General features: G+C 51.3%; 1 protein-coding gene across 3 annotated transcripts in view; it reads left to right on the top strand.

The window, feature by feature from the left end:
- LOC137385083 (equilibrative nucleobase transporter 1-like) overlaps positions 1 to 24,445 on the top strand; it is a 223,516-nt gene that overhangs the window by 52,574 nt on the left and 146,497 nt on the right. For all 3 annotated transcript variants that reach the window (XM_068059828.1, XM_068059827.1, XM_068059829.1), the window contains exon 4: positions 16,807 to 16,853. In XM_068059828.1, the coding sequence (XP_067915929.1) occupies positions 16,807 to 16,853 (47 nt within the window). The remainder of the gene's footprint in view (positions 1 to 16,806; positions 16,854 to 24,445) is intronic.

Genomic DNA, 24,445 nt, shown 5'->3' on the forward strand with positions numbered 1-24,445 from the left:
GCTGGCGGCCGGGAGGTTGGGGCAGTTCTTACGAACATGCCCCACCCCCTTGCAGACGTGGCACCGCGCCCCGTCCGAGGTCCAAAAGACACGGTAGGCCGTCCCCTGGAACTCCACATTAAATTGGCCCTCCGTGTCCTTCTCCCGCGCCAGCTGCATAAATAACTGGCGGCGGAAGGAGTAGACATGTTGGAGGCTGTGCTCCCGAAGACCAAGCCGGACTGGGGTGATCCCCGACCTCACCTCCCCCAGATGGTGCAGGTGGGGGAGGAGGAGCTCACTGGGAATGAAGGGTGGGACGTTGGACAACATTATCCGATGCGCAGTGGCCCCCAGAGGGTCCACTGGCAGGAAGGTCCCCCCCACAGTGAGCCCTTTACTCAGGGCCAGGGACACCGCCCGCTCGGTCTTCAAAAAGAACACAGCCTTCCCATACATCTTTGAGGCCGCAACAATGGCCGAGGGGCCGACAACCACGACCATTGCCTTAACGCAGGCCTCAATAGACATGTTGGGGTGGGGATAGCTCTTCACCCTATGGCTGCATGTCAATAATTTAAAGGGTGACGGGGCCACCGGTGATGAAGGGCTTGCCATGGGTCTAAGAGCTAAACCCACCCCAAATTGTGGACTTGCACACTAAATAACAGCGACTCACAGAAAAATTTGAAAAGACAAACAAACAAACAACAGGTTAGTGGAGAGGCTGAGGTAAGAGAGGAGAGGCAAAGGCAGGCTGGAAGGGATGACTTGCTTTCTGGAGGTGGTGCTCACAGTACACTTAAAACAAACAGTCTTTGAAGTTGGTCTTCCGGTCTTCTGGTTGGGGGAGTCGTCTTCACCTGGGTCAGCTGAAGCTGCCCAGGCACTATCTATCCCCTTCCGTCTGTTTAGCTGGGCAGCTTCAGCTGACCCAGGCTTGGCAATTGGGGTGGGGAGGGAGCTTCCCTGTGTGCTTTTGTAGCAGCACAGATTCCTGTTGAATTGGCAGCCCCACCCCTTGTTGTTCCAGCCACTTGTTCCTCCCCCAACAGTCCAAAGTAAATTACTGGTGTTCAGCACCCACCTCCAGACAAAGCCTTGTTTCCAAAAAATGTCCCTTTCTTCTCTTTAATGGAGACTGTTGTTGGAGTTTTCCTCTGCTTGTTGGTAGCTGCTCTCCCTTGCTCAGTGCAGCTCCTCTCTCCACCTCTGCAACCTCCAACTGCCACCAGCACTCTCAGCTGCACCTCGTTGAGGCTCTCAACACTCAGGCTCCCAAATCAGAGAGCAGCCAATCCCAGTTTTTTTTTTTTTTTTTTTGTGTTTGATGGGGGACAGTGTAGAGGGAGCTTTACTCCGTATCTAACCCTGTTTTTTTTTTTTTACAAGGTGACCTTTATACCCCAGGCCCCTTTTATATTTTTCACATCGAGGGGGCCTTTATCCCTCAGGCCCCCTTTATGTACATATTTACAGTTTTAAAATAACTTTATTAAAACAGATAAATAAACAAAAAACTCAAATTAAAATGCCATTCTCGGCGTCGACGATGCACTCCAGTCCCTGCGGTGCCCACCGGTCGCGGAAGGCCTCAAGCGTACCGACTGACACCGCATGCTCCTTTTCCAGGGACACCCGGGCGCGAACGTAACCGCGGAAGAGGGGCAGGCAATCGGGGAGGACGGACCCCCCGACGGCCCGCAACCTGGACCTGTGAATTGCCACCTTGGCCAGGCCCAGGAGCAGACCGACGAGGAGATCCTCCTCCCGGCCCAAGCCCCTCCGCACCGGGTGCCCAAAGATCAGGAGCGTGGGACTGAAGTGCAGCCAGAATTTGAGGAGCAGCCCCTTCAGATACTCAAATAGGGGCTGCAACCTCGCACACTCCGTATAAATGTGGAACACGGACTCGTCCAGGCCGCAGAAAGTACAGCTGGCCTGGGAGTCCGTGAACCTACTTAAAAGCCTATTGCACGGGACTGCTCTGTGCAGCACCCTCCACCCCAGGTCCCCGATGTAAAGGGGGAAGACTCCCGCGTAGAGAGACCTCCATCGGGGTTTCCCCTCGCCGCCAGTTGGCAACGCGGACCGCCAGGGCGTGTCCGGCCGGCTGACGAGGGCGAGGAAGTGGAAAGTGTGCAGGAGCAGCCCGTACAGGAAACCCCTCCGCGCCGATTGGAATGGCACGGAGGGCATTCCCGAGAGGCGGCTCGGGTTGTGCGGGACCGGCTCCCGAGGAGGGTTTCGGGGCCTGGGTCCGATGAGCAGTTCCGGCCCAGCGGGGGTCAGCTCGGCCGGGATCGCTCCGCACTCCCGAGCCCCCTCGCCACCCGCAGTGAGGGGCGTCCCGGGGGTTTCGGCTACTCCTCCGCCCGCCGGACCGTCCCCGGAGTCGGCCGCCCGGACAGCCGAGGCGCTCTCCTCCGCCGGCGGGGGAGCGCCCTGACTGGAGGCGACCATGTTCCAGACTCGGAAAAGATCCCGGTAAAAGACAGGCAACTCCCTCAGAGAGGCGCGGCTAACGGACTCCACCGGGAGCTGCGTGTCGTCTTGAAGGCAGTGACACTGGCGGAAAAAATACGTCGCCAGCGCACACCATCTGGGAGGACGCTCGACGTACAGGTATCTCTGCAGGGTCCGAAGGCGGAGAGTCGCAGCCTGGGTGCGGACGCACACCAGCGACTGACCGCCCTCCTCGATCGGGAGACTCAGGACCGCGGCAGAGACCCAGTGTTTCCTCTTGCCCCAGAAGAAATCGACGAGTTTCTTCTGGATCTTGGTGGCAAATACAGGGGGCGGGGCCAAAGTGACCAACCGGTACCACAGCATGGAGGCCACCAGTTGGTTTATGACCAACGCTCGGCCCCTGTAGGAAAGCACTCGGAGCAGTCCTGTCCAGCGCCCCAGCCGAGCGGTGACTTTCGCCTCCAACTCCTGCCAGTTTGCCGGCCAGGCTTCCTCAGCGGGGCTAAGGTGGACTCCCAGATAGAACATAGAACATAGAACATACAGCACAGAACAGGCCCTTCGGCCCACAATGTTGTGCCGATCCTTTGTCCTCTGTCAAGGACAATTTAATCTATACCCCATCATTCTCCTTTATCCATATACCTATCCAAAAGCCTTTTGAAAGTCCCTAAAGTTTCTGACTCAACAACTTCCCCGGGCAAGGCATTCCATGCCTCGACCACTCTCTGGGTAAAGAACCTTCCCCTGACATCCCCCTTATATCTCCCACCCTTCACCTTAAATTTATGACCCCTTGTAACGCTTTGCTCCACCCGGGGAAAAAGTTTCTGACTGTCTACCCTATCTATTCCCCTGATCATCTTATAAACCTCTATCATGTCACCCCTCATCCTTCTCCGTTCTAATGAGAAGAGGCCTAGAATGTTCAGCCTTTCCTCGTAAGACTTATTCTCCATTCCAGGCAACATCCTGGTAAATCTCCTCTGCACCCTCTCCAAGGCTTCCACATCCTTCCTAAAATGAGGCGACCAGAACTGCACACAGTACTCCAAATGAGGCCTTACCAAGGTCCTGTACAGCTGCATCATCACCTCACGGCTCTTAAATTCAATCCCTCTGCTAATGAACGCTAACACCCCATATGCCTTCTTCACAGCCCTATCCACTTGAGTTGCAACTTTCAATGATCTATGCACATAGACCCCAAGGTCTCTCTGCTCCTCCACATGCCCAAGAACCCTACCGTTAACCCAGTATTTTGCATTCATGTTTGTCCTTCCAAAATGGACGACCTCACACTTTTCAGGGTTAAACTCCATCTGCCACTTTTCAGCCCAGCACTGCAACCTATCCAAGTCCCTTTGCAGACGACAATAGCCCTCCTCGGTATCCACAACTCCACCAACCTTTGTATCATCTGCAAATTTACTGACCCACCCTTCGACTTCCTCATCCAAGTCGTTAATAAAAATCACAAACAGGAGAGGACCCAGAACTGATCCCTGCGGCACGCCACTGGTAACTGGGCTCCAGGCTGAGTATTTACCATCTAAGACCACTCTCTGCCTTCTATCAGTTAGCCAATTCTTAATCCAACTGGCCACATTCCCCACTATCCCATGCCTCCTGACTTTCTCCATAAGTCTACCATGGGGGACCTTATCAAATGCCTTACTAAAATCCATGTACACCACATCCACTGGTTTACCTTCATCCACTTGCTTGGTCACCTGCTCAAAGAATTCAATCAGGCTTGTGAGGCAAGACCTACCCCTCACAAAACCGTGCTGACTGTCCCGAATCAAGCAGTGTCTTTCCAGATGCTCAGAAATCCTATCCCTCAGCACCTTTTCCATCAACTTGCCTACCACCGAAGTAAGACTAACTGGCCTGTAATTCCCAGGGTTGTTCCTATTCCCTTTCTTGAACAGGGGCACAACATTTGCCACCCTCCAATCACCTGGTACCACCCCCGTCAGCAGAGAAGATGAAAAGATCATTGCCAGCGGCTCTGCAATTTCATCCCTTGCTTCCCATAACATCCTTGGATATACCCCGTCAGGCCCGGGAGACTTGTCTATCTTCAAGTTATTCAAAAACCCCAACACATCTTCCCTCCTAACGAGCACTTCCTCGAGCTTACCAGTCTGCTTCCCACCGTCCTCTTCAGTAATACACCCCTTCTCATTCGTAAATACCGAAGAGAAGTACTCATTCAAAACCTCACTTATCTCTTCCGGCTCAACACACAGTCTCCCGCTATTGTCCTTGACCGGACCTACGGTCCCCCTAGTCATCCTCATATTTCTGACATACGCGTAAAAGGCCTTGGGGTTTTCTTTTATCCTACCCGCCAAGCATTTTTCATGCCCTCTCTTAGCTCTCCTAATCCCTTTCTTCAGATCCTTCCTGGCCATCTTGTATCCCTCCAGAGCTATGCCTGGGCCCTTTTTCCTCAACTTTATATACGCATCCTTCTTCTTCCTAACAAGACTCTCAACCTCTCTTGTCAACCACGGTTCCCTCACATGACCATCCCTTCCCTGTCTGACAGGGACATGCTTATCAATGGCCCCTACTATCTGCTCCTTGAAAAAGTTCCACATTTCGACCGTGCCCTTCCCTGCCAGCATATGCTCCCAACTTATGCTCCTCAGTTCCTGCCTGACAGCATCATATCTACCCTTCCCCCAATTGTAAACCTTGCCCTGTTGCACATACCTATCCCTCTCCATTACCACAGTGAATGCTACAGAATTGTGATCACTATCTCCAAAGTGCTCGCCCACCAACAGCTCTATCACTTGCCCTGGTTCATTACCTAGTACCAAATCCAATATTGCCTCCCCTCTGGTCGGGCAGTCTACATACTGAGTCAGAAAAGCTTCCTGGACATACTGCACAAACACTACCCCATCCAAACTATTCGATCTAAAGAGTTGCCAATCAATATTTGGGAAGTTGAAATCCCCCATAATTACTACCCTGTGACTTCTGCTCCTTTCCAAAATCTGTTTCCCAATCTGCTCTTCCACCTCCCTGCTGCTATTGGGGGGCCTATAGAAAACTCCCATCAAGGTGACTGCTCCTTTCCTGTTCCTGACCTCAACCCACAGTGCCTCAGTCGGCAGATCCTCCTCGAAAATTCTTTCAGCAGTTGTTACACTATTTCTAACTAACAATGCCACCCCCCCACCTCTTTTACCACCATTCCTAATCTTATGAAAACATCTATAACCAGGTACCTCCAAAAACCATTCCTCCCCCTCACCTATCCACGTTTCAGTGATGGCCACAACATCGTAGTCCCAAGTGCCCATCCACGCCTTCAATTCACTCACCTTATTCCTGATGCTTCTTGCGTTGAAGTATACGCACTTTAACCCTTCTCCGTGCCCATCTGTCCTCTGCGACAGTGCTACCTTCCCCAATACCTCACTACACTCTTTGTCTTTCTGAGTGGACCCACTGGTCCCTGGATTACAAGTCCGGTTCCCATCCCCCTCCCAAACTAGTTTAAACCCTCCCGAACAGTACTAGCAAACCTCCCTCCCAGGATATTGGTGCCCCTCTGGTTCAGATGCAGCCCGTCCTGTTTGAACAGGTCCCATCTTCCCCAGAATGCAGTCCAATTATCCAAGAACTGGAAGCCCTCCCTCCTACACCATTCCTGCAGCCACGTGTTCAGCTGTGCTCTCTCCCTATTCCTAGCCTCACTATCACGTGGCGCCGGCAACAAACCAGAGATAACAACTCTGTCCGTCCGAGCTTTCAGCTTCCAGCCTAACTCCCTAAACTCACTTCTAACATCTGTGCCACCCTTCCTTCCTACGTCGTTGGTGCCAATGTGCACCACGACCTCTGGCTGCTCCCCCTCCCCTTTAAGGATCCTGAAGACGCGATCACAAACATCACGGACCCTGGCACCAGGGAGGCAACAAACCATCCGTGCGTCTCGCCTGCGCCCACAGAACCGCCTGTCCGTACTCCTCACCATCGAGTCCCCGATGACTAGTGCTCTCCCATTCTCCCTCCTTCCCTTCTGAGCCACAGTGCAGGACCCCGTGCCAGAGGCCCGGTCACTGCAGCCTGCCCCCGATAGGCCGTCCCCCCCAACAGTATCTAAAACTGTATACTTGTTGTTGAGGGGAACGACCACAGGAGATCCCTGCACTGACCTCTTCCCACCTCTAACTGTTACCCAGCTGCCTTTGATTTGTGGAGTAACGACCTCCGTGTAGCTTCTATCTATCAACCCCTCAGCTTCCCGAATGATCCTCAGTTCATCCAGCTCCAGCTCCAATTCCCTAACACGGTCTGATAGGAGCTGGAGACGGATGCACTTCCAGCAGGTGAAGTCGGCAGGGTCCCCGGAGGTTTCCCTCACCTCGAACATTCTGCAGGAGGAGCAATACACTACACTGGCTGCCATTTCTTTTATTCAATTACCCCTTAGTTAAGTACAACTATAGATATTAACAAAAACAGTAAATAGCTTACCTGCTCAGTCCTTTTTGGTTAGAGGAGGAGGGTAAAAAGGGTCTTATTATTAGGTTAGAGGAGGAGGATGGGTGGGAGACACTACATGTGTAGTGGCTCGGGTTTACTCAGCTCCGCACCATTAAGGAAAATACCTACCCAGGAGTCCTCGCTGCCGACCAGCTTCCGGTTCCTCCGGCGCCAAAAGAAACTCAAAGACAAGGAAAACAGTAAGTAAAACAGTAAGTACTTACTTTTAAAACACAGCTCCTGATGCCTTCACTCACCCACCGAAGAGTCGCTACCTTCTCCTGCTGCTCCGCCGGGAAATGAGGCCGAGTCCACGGAGCTCCGCACCTTTAAGGAAAATACCTACCCAGGAGTCCTCGCTGCCGACCAGCTTCCGGTTCCTCCGGCGCCAAAAGAAACTCAAAGACAAGGAAAACAGTAAGTAAAACAGTAAGTACTTACTTTTAAAACACAGCTCCTGATGCCTTCACTCACCCACCGAAGAGTCGCTACCTTCTCCTGCTGCTCCGCCGGGAAATGAGGCCGAGTCCACGGAGCTCCGCACCTTTAAGGAAAATACCTACCCAGGAGTCCTCGCTGCCGACCAGCTTCCGGTTCCTCCGGCGCCAAAAGAAACTCAAAGACAAGGAAAACAGTAAGTAAAACAGTAAGTACTTACTTTTAAAACACAGCTCCTGATGCCTTCACTCACCCACCGAAGAGTCGCTACCTTCTCCTGCTGCTCCGCCGGGAAATGAGGAGGTGCGTGGTGCTCCACGCAAAAGGTGTCATCTCCTCCGGCAGGGAGTCCACCCGCCACTGACCAACCAGGAGTCCGGAACATTTCTCCCAATTGATCCTCGCGGAGGACGCGGCAGAAAAGGTCTGCTGGCAGTCGCGCATCCTCCGCAAGTCAACGGGATCTGTGATTGCGAGGAGCACGTCGTCGGCGTAAGCCGAGAGGACGACCCGCATGGCCGGCTCGCGCAGAGCCAATCCCGTCAACCTCCGGCGAAGCAGGCACAGGAAGGGCTCCACGCAGATGGTATACAATTGGCCGGACATGGGGCACCCCTGACGCACTCCTCTCCCAAATCGAAGGGGCGCCGTCAAGGACCCGTTAACTTTGACTAGACACTCTGCGGCGGCGTATAAAAGTCGGACCCGGGCCACGAAATGCGGCCCGAGTCCGAAAGCGCGCAGAGTCCCGAAAAGGTAATCGTGATCCACCCTGTCGAACGCCTTCTCCTGATCGAGGGAGAGAAAGGCGACCGACTGACCAGTCCTCTGGGAAAGATGGATCAGGTCCCGGACCAGGTGGATGTTGTCCTGGATGGACCGGCCCGGGACCGTGTAGGACTGGTCGGGGTGGATCATGTGGGCCAGCACGGAGCCCAGGCGGGTAGACATAGCCCGGGCAAAGATCTTATAATCCGTGCTGAGGAGGGAGACCGGACGCCAGTTTTTAAGCAGGCGGAGATCGCCCCTCTTCGGCAGCAGGACGATGACCGCCCTGCGCCACGAGAGGGGCATCTCCCCGGTCGCCAGGCTTTCCCCCAGGACCCGCGCGTAATCGTCCCCCAGGACGTCCCAGAACGCCCTGAGGAACTCCACGGTCAACCCATCCAGCCCTGGGGATTTGCCCCTCGAGAGCTGGTGGAGGGCGCCAGTCAGCTCCGCCAACGTGAGCGGAGCCTCCAATCCTTCGGCGCCCTCCGGGCTGACCTGCGGCAGGTCCTCCCACAAAACTCTGCGCGCATCCTCGCTGGACGGATCCGGAGAGAACAACGCACTGTAATACGTCCGGACCAGGAGGCCCATTCCCTCCGGATCCGTGATGGAGGATCCGTCGTCGGCCAGCAGCTCGACGAGCTGCTTACGGACCCCCCGCCATTTTTCCAGCGAGTAGAAGAAGGGTGAGGCGCGGTCCAAATCTTCCAGGATCTGGATCCGCGACCTCACGTACGCGCCTCGGGACCCTATGAGCTGCAGGTTCCTCAGCGCGCCCTTCTTCTCTTTGTACGCCTGCCACAGGGCCGGGTCCGCGACGGCATGACCGAGGCGGGATTCCAAGTCGAGCACCTCCCTCTCAAGGCGCCCGATCTCGGCTTCCCGCCTCTTGGTCGACCCCCTCGCGTACTCCTGACAGAAGACGCGGATGTGAGTCTTGCCCACATCCCACCATAGCCTCAAGGAGGGGAAGCCCCCCTGCTTCCTTCTCCAGTCGGCCCAGAATCGACAGAACGAGTCCCGAAATCGCACGTCCTCCAGCAGCCGGTTGTTAAAGTGCCAGTACGCGGACCCCGCCCGCGTGCGGAGCGGAGTGAACTCCGCCCACACCAGGCGGTGGTCCGAGCACGGCACCAGCCGCATGGAGGCCGCCGAAACGCGGGAGACGTACGCCTGCGAAATGTAGAGGCGGTCGATTCGCGACCCCCCTCCTCCAGACCTCCATGTGAAGGCGCTGGAGTCGGGATGGAGATTCCGCCAGACGTCCACCAAGTTCAGGGAGCTGATCAGTCCCCTCAACTTCTCCACCGACGCTTGGCCGCGCTGGGGACCGGAGCGATCCCCCACCTCGAGGGTGCAGTTAAAATCCCCCCCGAGGATGATGCACTCGCCGCTATCGATGGAGCTCAAGAGAGCGGACACTTCTTCAAAGAAGCGCGCTTGCAAAGCGCCGGGCCTGGGCGCGTACACGTTCACAAAGTGGAGCGGCACGCTACCCAGGCGAACGGCGAGGTGGAGCAAGCGGCCCGGCACTAGCTCCTTGACCCCCAAGATCTCCGGCTGAAAGGTCGGGGCCAACAAGATAGCCACCCCACTAGAAATAGGGGTGAGGTGACTCATGTAGACCCCACCCTGCCACTCCAGGAGCCAGGTGGCTTCGTCTCCCGGAACGGTGTGGGTTTCCTGCAGAAAGCTCACCGCGAATCTCCCTTCCCTAAGGACTGAGAGATTGTGAAATCTGCGGTGAGCCCCTCTGCTGCCGTTGATGTTGAGGCTGGCTATGGTTATCTTCATGTCAAAGGTACTTAAAACCCGTCACCAACAGCTCACTGTGAGGAGGGAGTGGAAGTGCACCTGGCCCTCCACTCCCCCAGCAACCCATTGAGGAACACATTAAAACGGCGCCTCTCAACCAGTTTCACGTCCGCGCGCTTGCCCGCTATCTTAAGGGCGGCACGGACGGACTGGATGATCAGCGCCAGATTCGACCAACGGTCGAGGGCCAGCTGAACTTTATTGCGGCAACCCCTGCAAGCCGCGAGGAAATCCCGGAGTTCCGCCGTGGGGATGAGAGGAGATTCGGTGGGAGGCACGAGGGACTCCACCACCTCACTGGCGATGGAATCAAGATCATCCTCCGTGCCCCGCACCGAATCCCCATCCTCCTCCGGGTCGTCACCGCCAGCGGCCAACACATCCACCACACACTGTGGGGCGGACGTCCCGGCCGCGCCAGCTGGTCCCGCCTCCGTCACGATCCCACCCCCAGGATCGATGGCGGAGGAGTCCTCTCTGGGTTCTATTGTGAAACTGGAGCCTGTAGGCACCAGCGGTTCAGGACCCCCCTCCACCTCCATCCCCAGGCCAATGACTGGTCCAGGGGAGACAGAAGTTCCGGACTCCGGGAAACCAGCCGGAGCCGAGACTGGAGGCGGCGAGAGGAGGCCATCTCCCGCTCCGCCAGCACCCACAGGCCCAGCAGATGGGGCAGCATTCTCAGTTATAACTGGGTCGGGTGTCTCCTGGTTGGTGGTGGACTCCGGCTGGGAGGCCCGACCCTCTGGGGCCTCGCCCTCCCCTTCATTCAGGACACCCGACCCAGTCGCAGTGGCGGAATGGGCGGTTTCCCCAGGCTCCCCCACCACAAGCAGGGCCCCACTTACTCCTTCAGGAGGGGCCTCACGTACCGGGGCCATCCCCTCCCCTCCATCCTGAGGAATAGGGAGCACCTGCCCGGACTTTGCAGCCTTGGTGGTGGCGGTAGGGGGCACCTGAGGACCAGAAACAGGAGGCAGCTCCCCTCCAACAGATGGGCCCTGCACCTCAGGGCCCTGTGTTATTTCTGTGGAGGGGTGCCTTCTCCTCTTTTTCGCACTTGGGCGCGGAGACTCAGAGACCTCCATGTCATCAGAGGCCTCCGCCTCCGCACCCTTTTTTCCTTTTTTAGTCACCCTGGGCCTGAGCCCAGCCCTGGGACAGGTGGATTCCATGGGAATGGGCTTTGGGCTGAGCTCAGGCTCGGGTTGAGTCAAAGTGTCCAGGGGACGCGCCTCACGATGTTTCTTTTTTCCCCGCGTCTTCCTTCCGCTCGGACGGACGCTCCCCTCCCCGCCAGAGGCTGTGAAAACCACAGCCTCCGGAACCGACTGAGCGGTGTCTGTTGGATGTGCGGGGGGAGTGGGAGGAGGTGCTGTGGAACCACTCTGGGCCGCCGAGGTGGAGCTGGCGGCCGGGAGGTTGGGGCAGTTCTTCCGAACATGCCCCACCCCCTTGCAGACGTGGCACCGCGCCCCGTCCGAGGTCCAAAAGACACGGTAGGCCGTCCCCTGGAACTCCACATTAAATTGGCCCTCCGTGTCCTCCTCCCGCGCCAGCTGCATAAATAACTGGCGGCGGAAGGAGTAGACATGTTGGAGGCTGTGCTCCCGAAGACCAAGCCGGACTGGGGTGATCCCCGACCTCACCTCCCCCAGATGGTGCAGGTGGGGGAGGAGAAGCTCACTGGGAATGAAGGGTGGGACGTTGGACAACATTATCCGATGCGCAGTGGCCCCCAGAGGGTCCACTGGCAGGAAGGTCCCCCCCACAGTGAGCCCTTTACTCAGGGCCAGGGACACCGCCCGCTCGGTCTTCAAAAAGAACACAGCCTTCCCATACATCTTTGAGGCCGCAACAATGGCCGAGGGGCCGACAACCACGGCCATTGCCTTAACGCAGGCCTCAATAGACATGTTGGGGTGGGGATAGCTCTTCACCCCATGGCTGCATGTCAATAATTTAAAGGGTGATGGGGCCACGTGGGCAGCCACAGAAGCTGCAGCTGCGTAGGTAGTAGAGGGCCCCGCCACCGGTGATGAAGGGCTTGCCATGGGTCCAAGAGCTAAACCCACCCCAAATTGTGGACTTGCACACTAAATTACAGATTCACAGAAAAATTTGAAAAGACAAACAAACAAACAACAGGTTAGTGGAGAGGCTGAGGTAAGAGAGGAGAGGTAAAGACAGGCTGGAAGGGATGACTTGCTTTCTGGAGGTGGTGCTCACAGTACACTTAAAACAGTCTTTGAAGTTGGTCTTCCGGTCTTCTGGTTGGGGGAGTCGTCTTCACCTGGGTCAGCTGAAGCTGCCCAGGCACTATCTATCCCCTTCCGTCTGTTTAGCTGGGCAGCTTCAGCTGACCCAGGCTTGGCAATTGGGGTGGGGAGGGAGCTTTCCTGTGTGCTTTTGCAGCAGCACAGATTCCTGTTGAATTGGCAGCCCCACCCCTTGTTGTTCCAGCCACTTGTTCCTCCCCCAACAGTCCAAAGTAAATTACTGGTGTTCAGCACCCACCTCCAGACAAAGCCTTGTTTCCACAAAATGTCCCTTTCTTCTCTTTAATGGAGACTGTTGTTGGAGTTTTCCACTGCTTGTTGGTAGCTGCTCTCCCTTGCTCAGTGCAGCTCCTCTCTCCACCTCTGCAACCTCCAACTGCCACCAGCACTCTCAGCTGCACCTCGTTGGTGCACTCAGGCTCCCAAATCAGTGGGCAGCCAATCCCAGTGCTGTACCTGTCCTGGGAGTGTTTGATGGGGACAGTGTAGAGGGAGCTTTACTCTGTATCTAACCCCCGTGCTGTACCTGTCAAAGAACAAAGAAAATCACAGCACAGGAACAGACCCTTCGGCCATCCAAGCCTGCGCCGATCCAGATCCTCTATCTAAACCTGTCGCCTATTTTCTAAGGGTCTGTATCTCTTTACTTCCTGCCCATTCATGTATCTGTCTGGATACATCTTAAAAGACGCTGTCGTGCCCGCGTCTTCCACCTCCGCTGGCAATGCGTTCCATGCACCCACCACCCTCTGCGTAAAGAACTTTCCACGCATATCCCCCCAAAACTTTTCCCCTCTCACTTTGAACTCGTGTCCCCTTGTAATTGAATCCCCCACTCTGGGAAAAAGCTTCTTGCTATCCACCCTGTCTATTCCTCTCATGATTTTGTACACCTCAATCAGGTCCCCCCTCAACCTCCGTCTTTCTAATGAAAATAATCCTAATCTACTCAACCTCTCTTCATAGCTAGCGCCCTCCATACCAGGCAACATCCTGGTGAACCTCCTCTGCACCCTCTCCAAAGCATCTACATCCTTTTGGTAATGTGGCGACCAGAACTGCACGCAGTATTCCAAATGTGGCTGAACCAAAGTCTTATACAACTGTAACATGACCTGCCAACTCTTGTACTCAATACCCCGTCCGATGAAGGAAAGCATGCCGTATGCCTTCTTGACCACTCTATTGACCTGCGTTGCCACCTTCAGGGAACAATGGAACTGAACACCCAAATCTCACTGTACATCAATTTTCCCCAGGACTTTTCCATTTACTGTATAGTTCAATCTTGAATTGGATCTTCCAAAATGCATCACCTCGCATTTGCCCTGATTGAACTCCATCTGCCATTTCTCTGCCCAACTCTCCAATCTATCTATATTCTGCTGTATTCTCTGACAGCCCCCTTCACTATCTGCTACTCCACCAATCTTAGTGTCGTCTGCAAACTTGCTAATCAGACCACCTATACTTTCCTCCAAATTATTTATGTATATCACAAACAACAGTGGTCCCAGCACGGATCCCTGTGGAACACCACTGGTCACACGTCTCCATTTGTCTGTCCTGCGAGTGTTTGATGGGGACATTGTAGAGAGACCTTTACTCTGTATCTAACCCCGTACTGTACCTGTCCTGGGAGTGTTTGATGGGGACAGTGTAGAGGGAGCTTTACTCTGTATCTAACCCCGTACTGTACCTGTCCTGGGAGCACTCGATGCTGATACTGGGAGACATACTGTCAGGGTAATGTGGACAGAGCTCTGAAATTTTCAGAGTAATCTCACATATTTTACAGGAATTTTTTTCTCAGTGGAAAAACTTTCAAATCACAGAATGTTGCCATAAAGAAAGAGGCCATTTGTCCTGTTGAACCTGTGCTGGCTCTTTGACAGAACTGTCTAATGGAGTCTTATGCACCCCAGCCTTTCCCCCATCGCCCTGAAAATGATTCCTCTTCATTTACATGTCCAATTACCGAGTTCCAATGAACTTGTTTCTACCACTACTCTTTCAGGTAGTGTGTTTCAGATCTTAGCAACCTCTGTGTGGAGACATTTCTTCTTGTTTGCGCTCAAATTCTTTTGTTAATTATCTTAAATCTGTGTCCCTCTGGTTACTGACCCACCTGTCACTGGGCACAGTTTCTCCCGATTTACACTATCCAAACCCTTTGTCATTTTGAACGCCTCAATAAATCTCGCCTTAACCTTCTGTGCTCTAAGGAGAGCAATCCCAGCTTCTCCAGTCTCTCCACAGTAACTGAAGTACCTCATCCCCGGAACTATAATCTCTTCTCACACACTCTCCGAGACCTGGTGTGTTTAGTTTAGTTTAGAGATACAGCACTGAAACAGGCCCTTCGGCCCACCGAGTCTGTGCCGACCATCAACCACCCATTTATACTAATCCTACACTAATTCCATATTCCTAACACATTCCCACCTGTCCCTATATTTCCCTACCACCTACCTATACTCGGGGCAATTGCTAATGGCCAATTTACCTATCAACCTGCAAGTCTTTGGCATGTGGGAGGAAACCGGAGCACCCGGAGGAAACCCATGCAGACACAGGGAGAACTTGCAAACTCCACACAGGCAGTACCCAGAATTGAACCCGGGTCACTGGAGCTGTGAGGCTGCGGTGCTAACCACTGCGCCCAGAAATGGAACTGTCCAGTAATGCAGGCATTTATGAAGTATTTAGCAATAATTTATTTTCTTTTACATACAAACATACGAATTAGGAGCAGGAGTAGGCCACTCAGCCCCTTCGAGCCTGCTCTGCCATTCAATAAGTTCATGGCTGTACTGATTACTCCACATTTCCACCTACCCCCGATAACCTTTCACCCCCTTGCTTATCAAGAATCTATCTACCTCTGCCTTAAAAATATTCAAAGACTCTGCTTCCACTGCCTTTTGAGGAAGAGAATTCCAAAGACTCACAACCCTCTGATAGAAAACATTTCTCATCATCTCTGTCTTAAATGGGCGACCCCTTATTTTTAAACAGTGACCCCCAGTTCAAGATTCTCCCACAAGGGGAAACATCCTTTCCACAAGGGAGACCCCTCATTTTTAGAAAATATACTTTTTTATTCTTCCTGCCAATGTGGACAATTTCCCACTTTCACACTTCCCCACATTATAGTCCATTTGCCAGGTCTTTACCCACTCACTTAACCTATCTATATCCCTTTGTCGCCCCCTTATGTCCTCTTCACAACTTACTTTCCTATCTATCTTTGTGTCATCAGAAAATTTAGCAACCATATCTCCGGTCCCTTCATCCAAGTCATTTATATAAATTGTAAAAACTTCAGGCCCCAAAACAGATCCCTGTTGCACACCACTCATTGCATCCTGCCAACCAGAAAATGACCCATTTATGCCTACTCTCTGTTTCCTGTTAGCTCACCAATCTTCTATCCATGCCAATATGTTACACACTGCACCATCAGCTTTTATTTTCCTTAATAACCTTTGATGTGGCACCTTATCAAATGCCTTCTGGAAATCTAAGTACAATACATCCACCAGTTCCCCTTTATCCACAGCACATGTAACTCCCTCAAAGAACTCCAATAAATTGGTTAAACATGATTTCCCTTTCACAAAACCATGTTGACTCTGCCTGATTACCCTGCTATCATGTCTTTAATAATAGCTTCTAACATTTTCCCTAAGACAGATGTGAAGCTAACCGGCCTGTAGTTTCCTGCTTTCTGTCTCCTCCCTTTTTGAATAAAGGAGTTACATTCGCTATTTTCCAATCTAATGGAACCTTCCCCGAATCCAGGGAATTTTGGAAAATTAAAGCTAAAGCATCAACTATCTGAGTAGTCACTTCTGTTAACACCCTAGGATGAAGTCCATCAGGACCCGGGGATTTGTCAGCCCACAGCTCTAACAATTTGTTCAGTACCACTTCCCTGGTGATTGTAATTTTCTTGAGTTCCTCCCTCCCTTCCATTTCCTGACTTACAGCTAATACTGGGATGTTACTTTTATCCTCAATAGTGAAGACCGATGTAAAATATCTGTTCAATTCATCTGCCATCTCCTTATTATCCATTATTAATTCCCCAGACCCACTTTCTATAGGACTAAAGCTCACTTTAACTTTTCTTTGTTAAATATCTATAGAAACTCTTACTATCTGTCTTTATATTTCTAGCTAGCTTTCTCTTGTACTCTAATTTTAACTTCCTTATTAATCTTTTTGTCATTCAGAGGATCTGGATCAGCGCAGGCATGGAGGGCCGAAGGGCCTGTTCCTGTGCTGTAATTTTCTTTGTTCTTTGCTGTTTTTTTAAATATTCTGACCTGCCTCCCATCTGCCTCCCATTTTGTACTCTGTGTCTCTGCTTCGAAAGTTATTTCCTTGTCTGGAAAGCTTTTTGGGACTTTCTGTTTTTGGGGAGGCTGCTGGATCTCTGAGAGCTAATTCCTTTCAGGGGAAGGGGATAAAGGGGGAGGAGAAGGTGGGGACAAGTGGGGACCTGGTTTAAAACACCCTTTTTTTTTTACCTCCCCAGATCACTGTACACTACAGGCATGCTGATGATCGCCTTCTCCACTGCTGGTGAGTGTAACTCTCTGAGATTTCCCATGATGTGACTGGGAGGGGAAGGGGCAAATCCTGTGTGTTCGAGAGAGACAGAGCATTGCCCCAGGCCTCAGCAATGAGGAGCAATCGCGGAGCGAGCTGGGCCTTCCCGTCCACTGTGCTGAGTCTCTCTCTCTCTCACGCACAGACTCGCTCACACACGCACAGATGCGCGCGCGCAGACACGCGCGCACCGTTAACACTTACCTAGAATATATAGCACCAAAACAGGCCATTTGGCCCATCCAGTTCATGTTGGAATTTTTGCTCCCCTTGTACCTCCTCCCATCCTTTATCATCTCACTCCAGAACCTCGATACTCTTGTCCCTCATGAGTTTATCCAGTTTCCCCTTGAATACATCAACATGATTCACCTCAACCTCTCCCTGTGGTAGTGAGTTCCACATTCTCCCCACTCTCTGGGGAAAGCAGTTGCTCCTGGATTCCCCATTGGATTTCTTATCCTATGACTATTTTATATGTGATGACCTCGGTATTAATTGTGCCTCAGTTGATAGCAATCTCACCTCTGAGTCATCTCCTGGGTTAACTCTCATTGCAGAACTTGTGATCAAACTCAATGCTGGCACTGCAGTGCAGTACTGAGGGACAGCTGCACTTCCAGAGGTACTGTCCTTTGGGTGTAACATTAAACTGAGGCCCGTCTGCCCCCTCAGGTGGATGTAAATGATCCCACAGCACTATTTTAGAGAAGAGCATGGGAGTTCTCCCCAGTGTCCTGGGGCCCAATGTTAATCCCTCAATCAATGCCACCAAAACAGATTATCTGGTCATTATCACATTGCTGTTTGTGGGAGCTTGCTGTGCAAATGATTTGCTGCATTTCCTGCATCACAACAATTGCTTCACTTCAAACACTGAAGCAGTCCGTGTAGAAATGCAGCAAGACCTGGACAATATCCAGGCTTGGGCTGATAAGTGGCAAGTAACATTCGCGCTACACAAGTGCCAGGCAATGACCATCTCCAACAAAAGAGAATCTAATCATCTCCCCTTGACATTCAATGGAATTACCATCGCTGAATCCCCCACCATCAACATCCTGGGGGTTACCATTGACCAGAAACTGAACTGGAGTAGCCATATAAATACCGTGGCTACAAAAGCAGGTCAGAGGCTAGGAATCCTGCAGCGAGTAACTCACCTCCTGACTCCCCAAAGCCTGTCCCCCATCGACAAGGCACAAGTCAGGAGTGTGATGGAATACTCTCCACTTGCCTGGATGGGTGCAGCTCCAACAACACTCAAGAACAAAGAAAATTACAGCACAGGAACAGGCCCTTCGGCCCTCCAAGCCTACGCCGATCCAAATCCTCTATCTAAACCTGTCGCCTATTTTCTAACGGTCTGTATCTCTTTACTTCCTGCCCATTCATGTATCTGTCCAGATACATCTTAAAAGACGCTATCGTGCCCGCGTCTACCACCTCGGCTGGCAATGCATTCCAGGCACCCACCACCCTCTGCGTAAAGAACTTTCCACTCATATCCCCCCTAAACTTTTCCCCTTTCACTTTGAACTCGTGACCCCTTGTAATTGAATCCCCCACTCTGGGGGAAAAAGCTTCTTGCTATCCACCCTGTCTATACCTCTCATGATTTTGTACACCTCAATCAGGTCTCCCCTCAACCTCCGTCTTTCTAATGAAAATAATCCTAATCTGCTCAACCTCTCTTCATAGCTAGTGCCCTCCATACCAGGCAACATCCTGGTGAACCTTCTCTGCACCCTCTCCAAAGCATCTACATCCTTTTGGTAATGTGGCGACCAGAACTGCACGCAGTATTCCAAATGTGGCCGAACCAAAGTCCTATACGACTGTAACATGACCTGCCAACTCTTGTACTCAATACCCCGTCCGATGAAGGAAAGCATGCCGTATGCCTTCTTGACCACTCTATTTACCTGCGTTGCCACCTTCAGGGAACAGTGGACCTGAACACCCAAATCTCTCTGGACATCAATTTTCCCCAGGACTTTTCCATTTCCTGTATAGTTCACTCTTGAATTGGATCTTCCAAAATGCATCACCTCGCATTTGCCCTGATTGAACTCCATCTGCCATTTCTCTGCCCAACTCTCCAGTCTATCTATATTCTGCTGTATTCTCTGACAGTCCCCTTCACTATCTGCTACTCCACCAATCTTAGTGTCGTCTGCAAACTTGCTAATCAGTCCACCTATACTTTCCTCCAAATCATTTATGTATATCACAAACAACAGTGGTCCCAGCACGGATCCCTGTGGAACACCACTGGTCACACGTCTCCATTTTGAGAAACTCCCTTCCACTGCTACTCTGTCTCCTGTTGCCCAGCCAGTTCTTTATCCATCTAGCTAGTACACCTTGGACCCCATGCGCCTTCACTTTCTCCATCAGCCTACCATGGGGAACCTTATCAAACGCCTTACTGAAGTCCATGTATACGACATCTACAGCCCTTCCCTCATCAATCAACTTTGTCACTTCCTCAAAGAATTCTATTAAGTTGGTAAGACGTGACCTTCCCTGCACAAAACCATGTTGCCGATCACTGATAAGCCCATTTTCTTCCAAATGGGAATAGATCCTATCCCTCAGTATCTTCTCCAGCAGCTTCCCCACCACTGACGTCAGGCTCACCGGTCTATAATTACCTGGATTTTCCCTGCTACCCTTCTTAAACAAGGGGACAACATTAGCAATTCTCCAGTCCTCCGGGACCTCACCCGTGTTCAAGGATGCTGCAAAGATATCTGTTAAGGCCCCAGCTATTTCCTCTCTCGCTTCCCTCAGTAACCTGGGATAGATCCCATCCGGACCTGGGGACTTGTCCACCTTAATGCCTTTCAGAATACCCAACACTTCCTCCCTCCTTATGCCGACTTGACGGAGAGTAATCAAACATCTGTCCCTAACCTCAACATCCGTCATGTCCCTCTCCTCGGTGAATACCGATGCAAAGTACTCGTTTAGAATCTCACCCATTTTCTCTGACTCCAAGCATAACATTTTTTTTTTTAGAACATTACAGCGCAGTACAGGCCCTTCGGCCCTCGATGTTGCGCCGACCTGTGAAACCATCTGACCTACACTAGTCCATTTTCATCCATATGTCTATCCAATGACCACTTAAATGCCCTTAAAGTTGGCGAGTCTACTACTGCTGCAGGCAGGGCGTTCCACGCCCCCACCACTCTCTGAGTAAAGAAACTACCTCTGACATCTGTCCTATATCTATCACCCCTCAACTTAAAGCAATGTCCCCTCGTGTTTGCCATCACCATCCGAGGAAAAAGACTCTCACTATCCATCCACAGGGCGGCACAGTGGTGCAGTGGTTAGCACCGCAGCCTCACAGCTCCAGGGACCCGGGTTCGATTCCGGGTACTGCCTGTGTGGAGTTTGCAAGTTCTCCCTGTGTCTGCGTGGGTTTTCTCCGGGTGCTCCGGTTTCCTCCCACAAGCCAAAAGACTTGCAGGTTGATAGGTAAATTGGCCATTATAAATTGTCACTAGTATAGGTAGGTGGTAGGGAAATATAGGGACAGGTGGGGATTTGGTAGGAATATGGGATTAGTGTAGGATTAGTAGAAATGGGTGGTTGATGTTCGGCACAGACTCGGTGGGCCGAAGGGCCTGTTTCAGTGCTGTATCTCTAATCTAATCTGATCACCCTATCTAACGCTCTGATTATCTTGTATGTCTCTATTAAGTCACCTCTCCTCCTCCTTCTCTCCAACGAAAACAACCTCAAGTCCCTCAGCCTTTCCTCGTAAGACCTTCCCTCCATACCAGGCAACATCCTAGTAAATCTCCTCTGCACCCTTTCCAAAGCTTCCACATCCTTCCTATAATGCGGTGACCAGAACTGCACGCAATACTCCAGGTGCGGTCTCACCAGAGTTTTGTACAGCTGCAGCATGACCTCGTGGCTCCGAAACTCGATCCCCCTACTAATAAAAGCTAACACACCATATGCCTTCTTAACAGCCCTATTAACCTGGGTAGCAACCTTCAGGGATTTATGTACCTGGACACCAAGATCTCTCTGTTCATCTACACTACCAAGAATCTTCCTATTAGCCCAGTACTCTGCATTCCTGTTACTCCTTCCAAAGTGAATCACCTCACACTTTTCCGCATTAAACTCCATTTGCTATCTTTCAGCCCAGCTCTGCAGCCGATCTATGTCCCTCTGTACCCTACAACATCCTTCGGCACGATCCACAACTCCACCGACCTTCGTGTCATCCGCAAATTTACTAACCCACCCTTCTACACCCTCTTCCAGGTCATTTATAAAAATGACAAACAGCAGTGGCCCCAAAACAGATCCTTGCGGTACACCACTAGTAACTAAACTCCAGGATGAACATTTGCCATCAACCACCACCCTCTGTCTTCTTTCAACTCACCATTTTCTGATCCAAAGCTCCAAATCACCTTCAACCCCATACTTCCGTATTTTCTGCAATAGTCCACCGTGGGGAACCTTATCAAACGCCTTACTGAAATCCATATACACCACATCCACTGCTTTACCCTCATCCACCTGTTTGGTCACCTTCTCGAAAAACTCAATAAGGTTTGTGAGGCACGACCTACCCTTCACAAAACCGTGCTGACTATCGCTAATGAACTTATTCTTTTCAAGATGATTATAAATCCTGTCTCTTATAACCTTTTCCAACATTTTACCCACAACCGAAGTAAGGCTCACAGATCTATAATTACCAGGGCTGTCTCTACTCCCCTTCTTGAACAAGGGGACAACATTTGCTATCCTCCAGTCTTCCGGCACTATTCCTGTCGACAAGGACGACATAAAGATCAAGGACAAAGGCTCTGCAATCTCCTCCCTAGCTTCCCAGAGAATCCTAGGATAAATCCCATCTGGCCCAGGGGACTTATCTATTTTCACACTTTCCAAAATTGATAACACCTCCTCCTTGCGAACCTCAATCCCATCTAGCCTAGTAGCCTGAATCTCAGTATTCTCCTCGACAACATTTTCTTTCTCTACTGTAAATACTGACGCAAAATATTCATTTAACACTTCCCCGATCTCCTCTGATTCCACACACAACTTCCCACTACTATCCTTGATTGGCCCTAATCTAACTCTAGTCATTCTTTTATTCCTGATATACCTATAGAAAGCCTTAGGGTTTTCCCTGATCCTATCCGCCAATGACTTCTCGTGTCCTCTCCTTGCTCTTCTTAGCTCTCCCTTTAGATCCTTCCTGGCTAGCTTGTAACTCTCAAGCGCCCTAACTGAGCCTTCACGTCTCATCCTAACATAAGCCGCCTTCTTCCTCTTGACAAGCGCTTCAACTTCTTTAGTAAACCACGGCTCCCTCGCTCGACAACTTCCTCCCTGCCTCACAGGTACATACTTATCAAGGACACGCAGTAGCTGCTCCTTGAATAAGCTCCACATTTCGATTGTTCCCATCTCCTGCAGTTTCCTTCCCCATCCTATGCATCCTAAATCTTGCCTAATCGCGTCATAATTTCCTTTCCCCCAGCTATAATTCTTGCCCTGCGGTATATACCTGTCCCTGCCCATCGCTAAGGTAAACCTAACCGAATTGTGATCACTATCACCAAAGTGCTCACCTATATCTAAATCTAACACCTGGCCGGGTTCATTACCCAGTACCAAATCCAATGTGGCTTCGCCCCTGGTTGGCCTGTCTACATACTGTGTCAGAAAACCCTCCTGCACACACTGGACAAAAACTGACCCATCTAAAGTGCTCGAACTGTAGTATTTCCAGTCGGTATTTGGAAAGTTAAAGTCCCCCATAACAACTACCCTGTTACTCTCTCCCCTGTCGAGAATCATCTTCGCTATCCTTTCCTCTACATCTCTGGAACTATTTGGAGGTCCATAAAAGACTCCCAACAGGGTGACCTCACCTCTCCTGTTTCTAACCTCGGCCCATACTACCTCAGTAGACGAGTCCTCAAACGTCCTTTCTGTCGCTGTAATACTCTCCTTGATTAACAATGCCACACCCCCCCCTCTTTTACCATCTTCTCTGTTCTTACTGAAACATCTAAATCCCGGAACCTGCAACATCCATTCCTGCCCCTGCTCTACCCATGTCTCTGAAATGGCCACAACATCAGGATCCCAGGTACCAACCCATGCTGCAAGCTCACCCACCTTATTCCGGATGCTCCTGGCGTTGAAGTAGACACACTTTAAACCAGGTTCTTGCTTGCCAGTGCCCTCTTGCGTCCTTGTAACCTTATCCCCTACCTCACTACTCTCAACATCCTGTACACTGGAACTCCAATTTTGGTTCCCATTCCCCTGCTGAATTAGTTTAAACCGCCCCGAAGAGCACTAGCAAATCTCCCCCCCCAGGATATTGGTACCCCTCTGGTTCCTCCTTTGTCCTTGAGTGGGCCAATCCTTTCTCTAGTTACCCTCTTGCTCCTTATATATGAATAAAAGGCTTTGGGATTTTCCTTAACCCTGTTTGCTAAAGATATTTCATGATCCCTTTCAGCCCTCTTAATTCCTCGTTTCAGATTGGTCCTACATTCCCGATATTCTTTCAAAGCCTCGTCTTTCTTCAGCCACCTAGACCTTATGTATGCTTCCTTTTTCCTCTTAGCTAGTCTCACAATTTCACCTGTCATCCATGGTTCCCTAATCTTGCCATTTCTACCCCTCATTTTCACAGGAACATGTCTCTCCTGCACGCTAATCAACCTCTCTTTAAAAGCCTCCCACATATCAAATGTGGATTTACCTTCAAACAGCTGCTCCCAATCTACATTCCCCAGCTCCTGCCGAATTTTGGTATAGTTGGCCTTCCCCCAATTTAGCACTTTTCCTTTAGGACCACTCTCGTCTTTGTCCATGAGTATTCTAAAACTTACGGAATTGTGATCACTATTCCCAAAGTAGTCCCCGACTGAAACTTCAACCACCTGGCCGGGCTCATTCCCCAACACCAGGTCCAGTATGGCCCCTTCCCGAGTTGGACTATTTACATACTGCTCTAGAAAACCCTCCTGGATGCTCCTTACAAATTCTGCTCCATCTAGACCTCTAACATTAAGTGAATCCCAGTCAATGTTGGGAAAATTAAAATCTCCCATCACCACCACCCTGTTGCTCCTACATCTTTCCATAATCTGTTTACATATTTGTACCTCTATCTCACACTCGCTGTTGGGAGGCCTGTAGTACAGCCCCAACATTGTTACCGCACCCTTCCTATTTCTGAGTTCTGCCCATATTGCCTCACTGCTCGAGTCCTCCATAGAGCCTTCCTTCAGCACAGCTGTGATATCCTCTTTGACCAGTAATGCAACTCCTCCACCCCTTTTACCTCCCTCTCTATCCCGCCTGAAGCATCGGTATCCTGGGATATTTAGTTGCCAATCATGCCCTTCCCTTAACCAAGTCTCAGTAATAGCAATAACATCATACTCCCAGGTACTAATCCAGGCCCTAAGTTCATCTGCCTTACCTACTACACTTCTTGCATTAAAACAAATACACCTCAGACCACCAGTCCCTTTACATTCATCATCTGCTCC

This window comes from Heterodontus francisci, chromosome 28 (genome assembly GCF_036365525.1).
Source record: "Heterodontus francisci isolate sHetFra1 chromosome 28, sHetFra1.hap1, whole genome shotgun sequence".
NCBI classification, from domain to species: Eukaryota; Metazoa; Chordata; class Chondrichthyes; order Heterodontiformes; family Heterodontidae; genus Heterodontus; species Heterodontus francisci.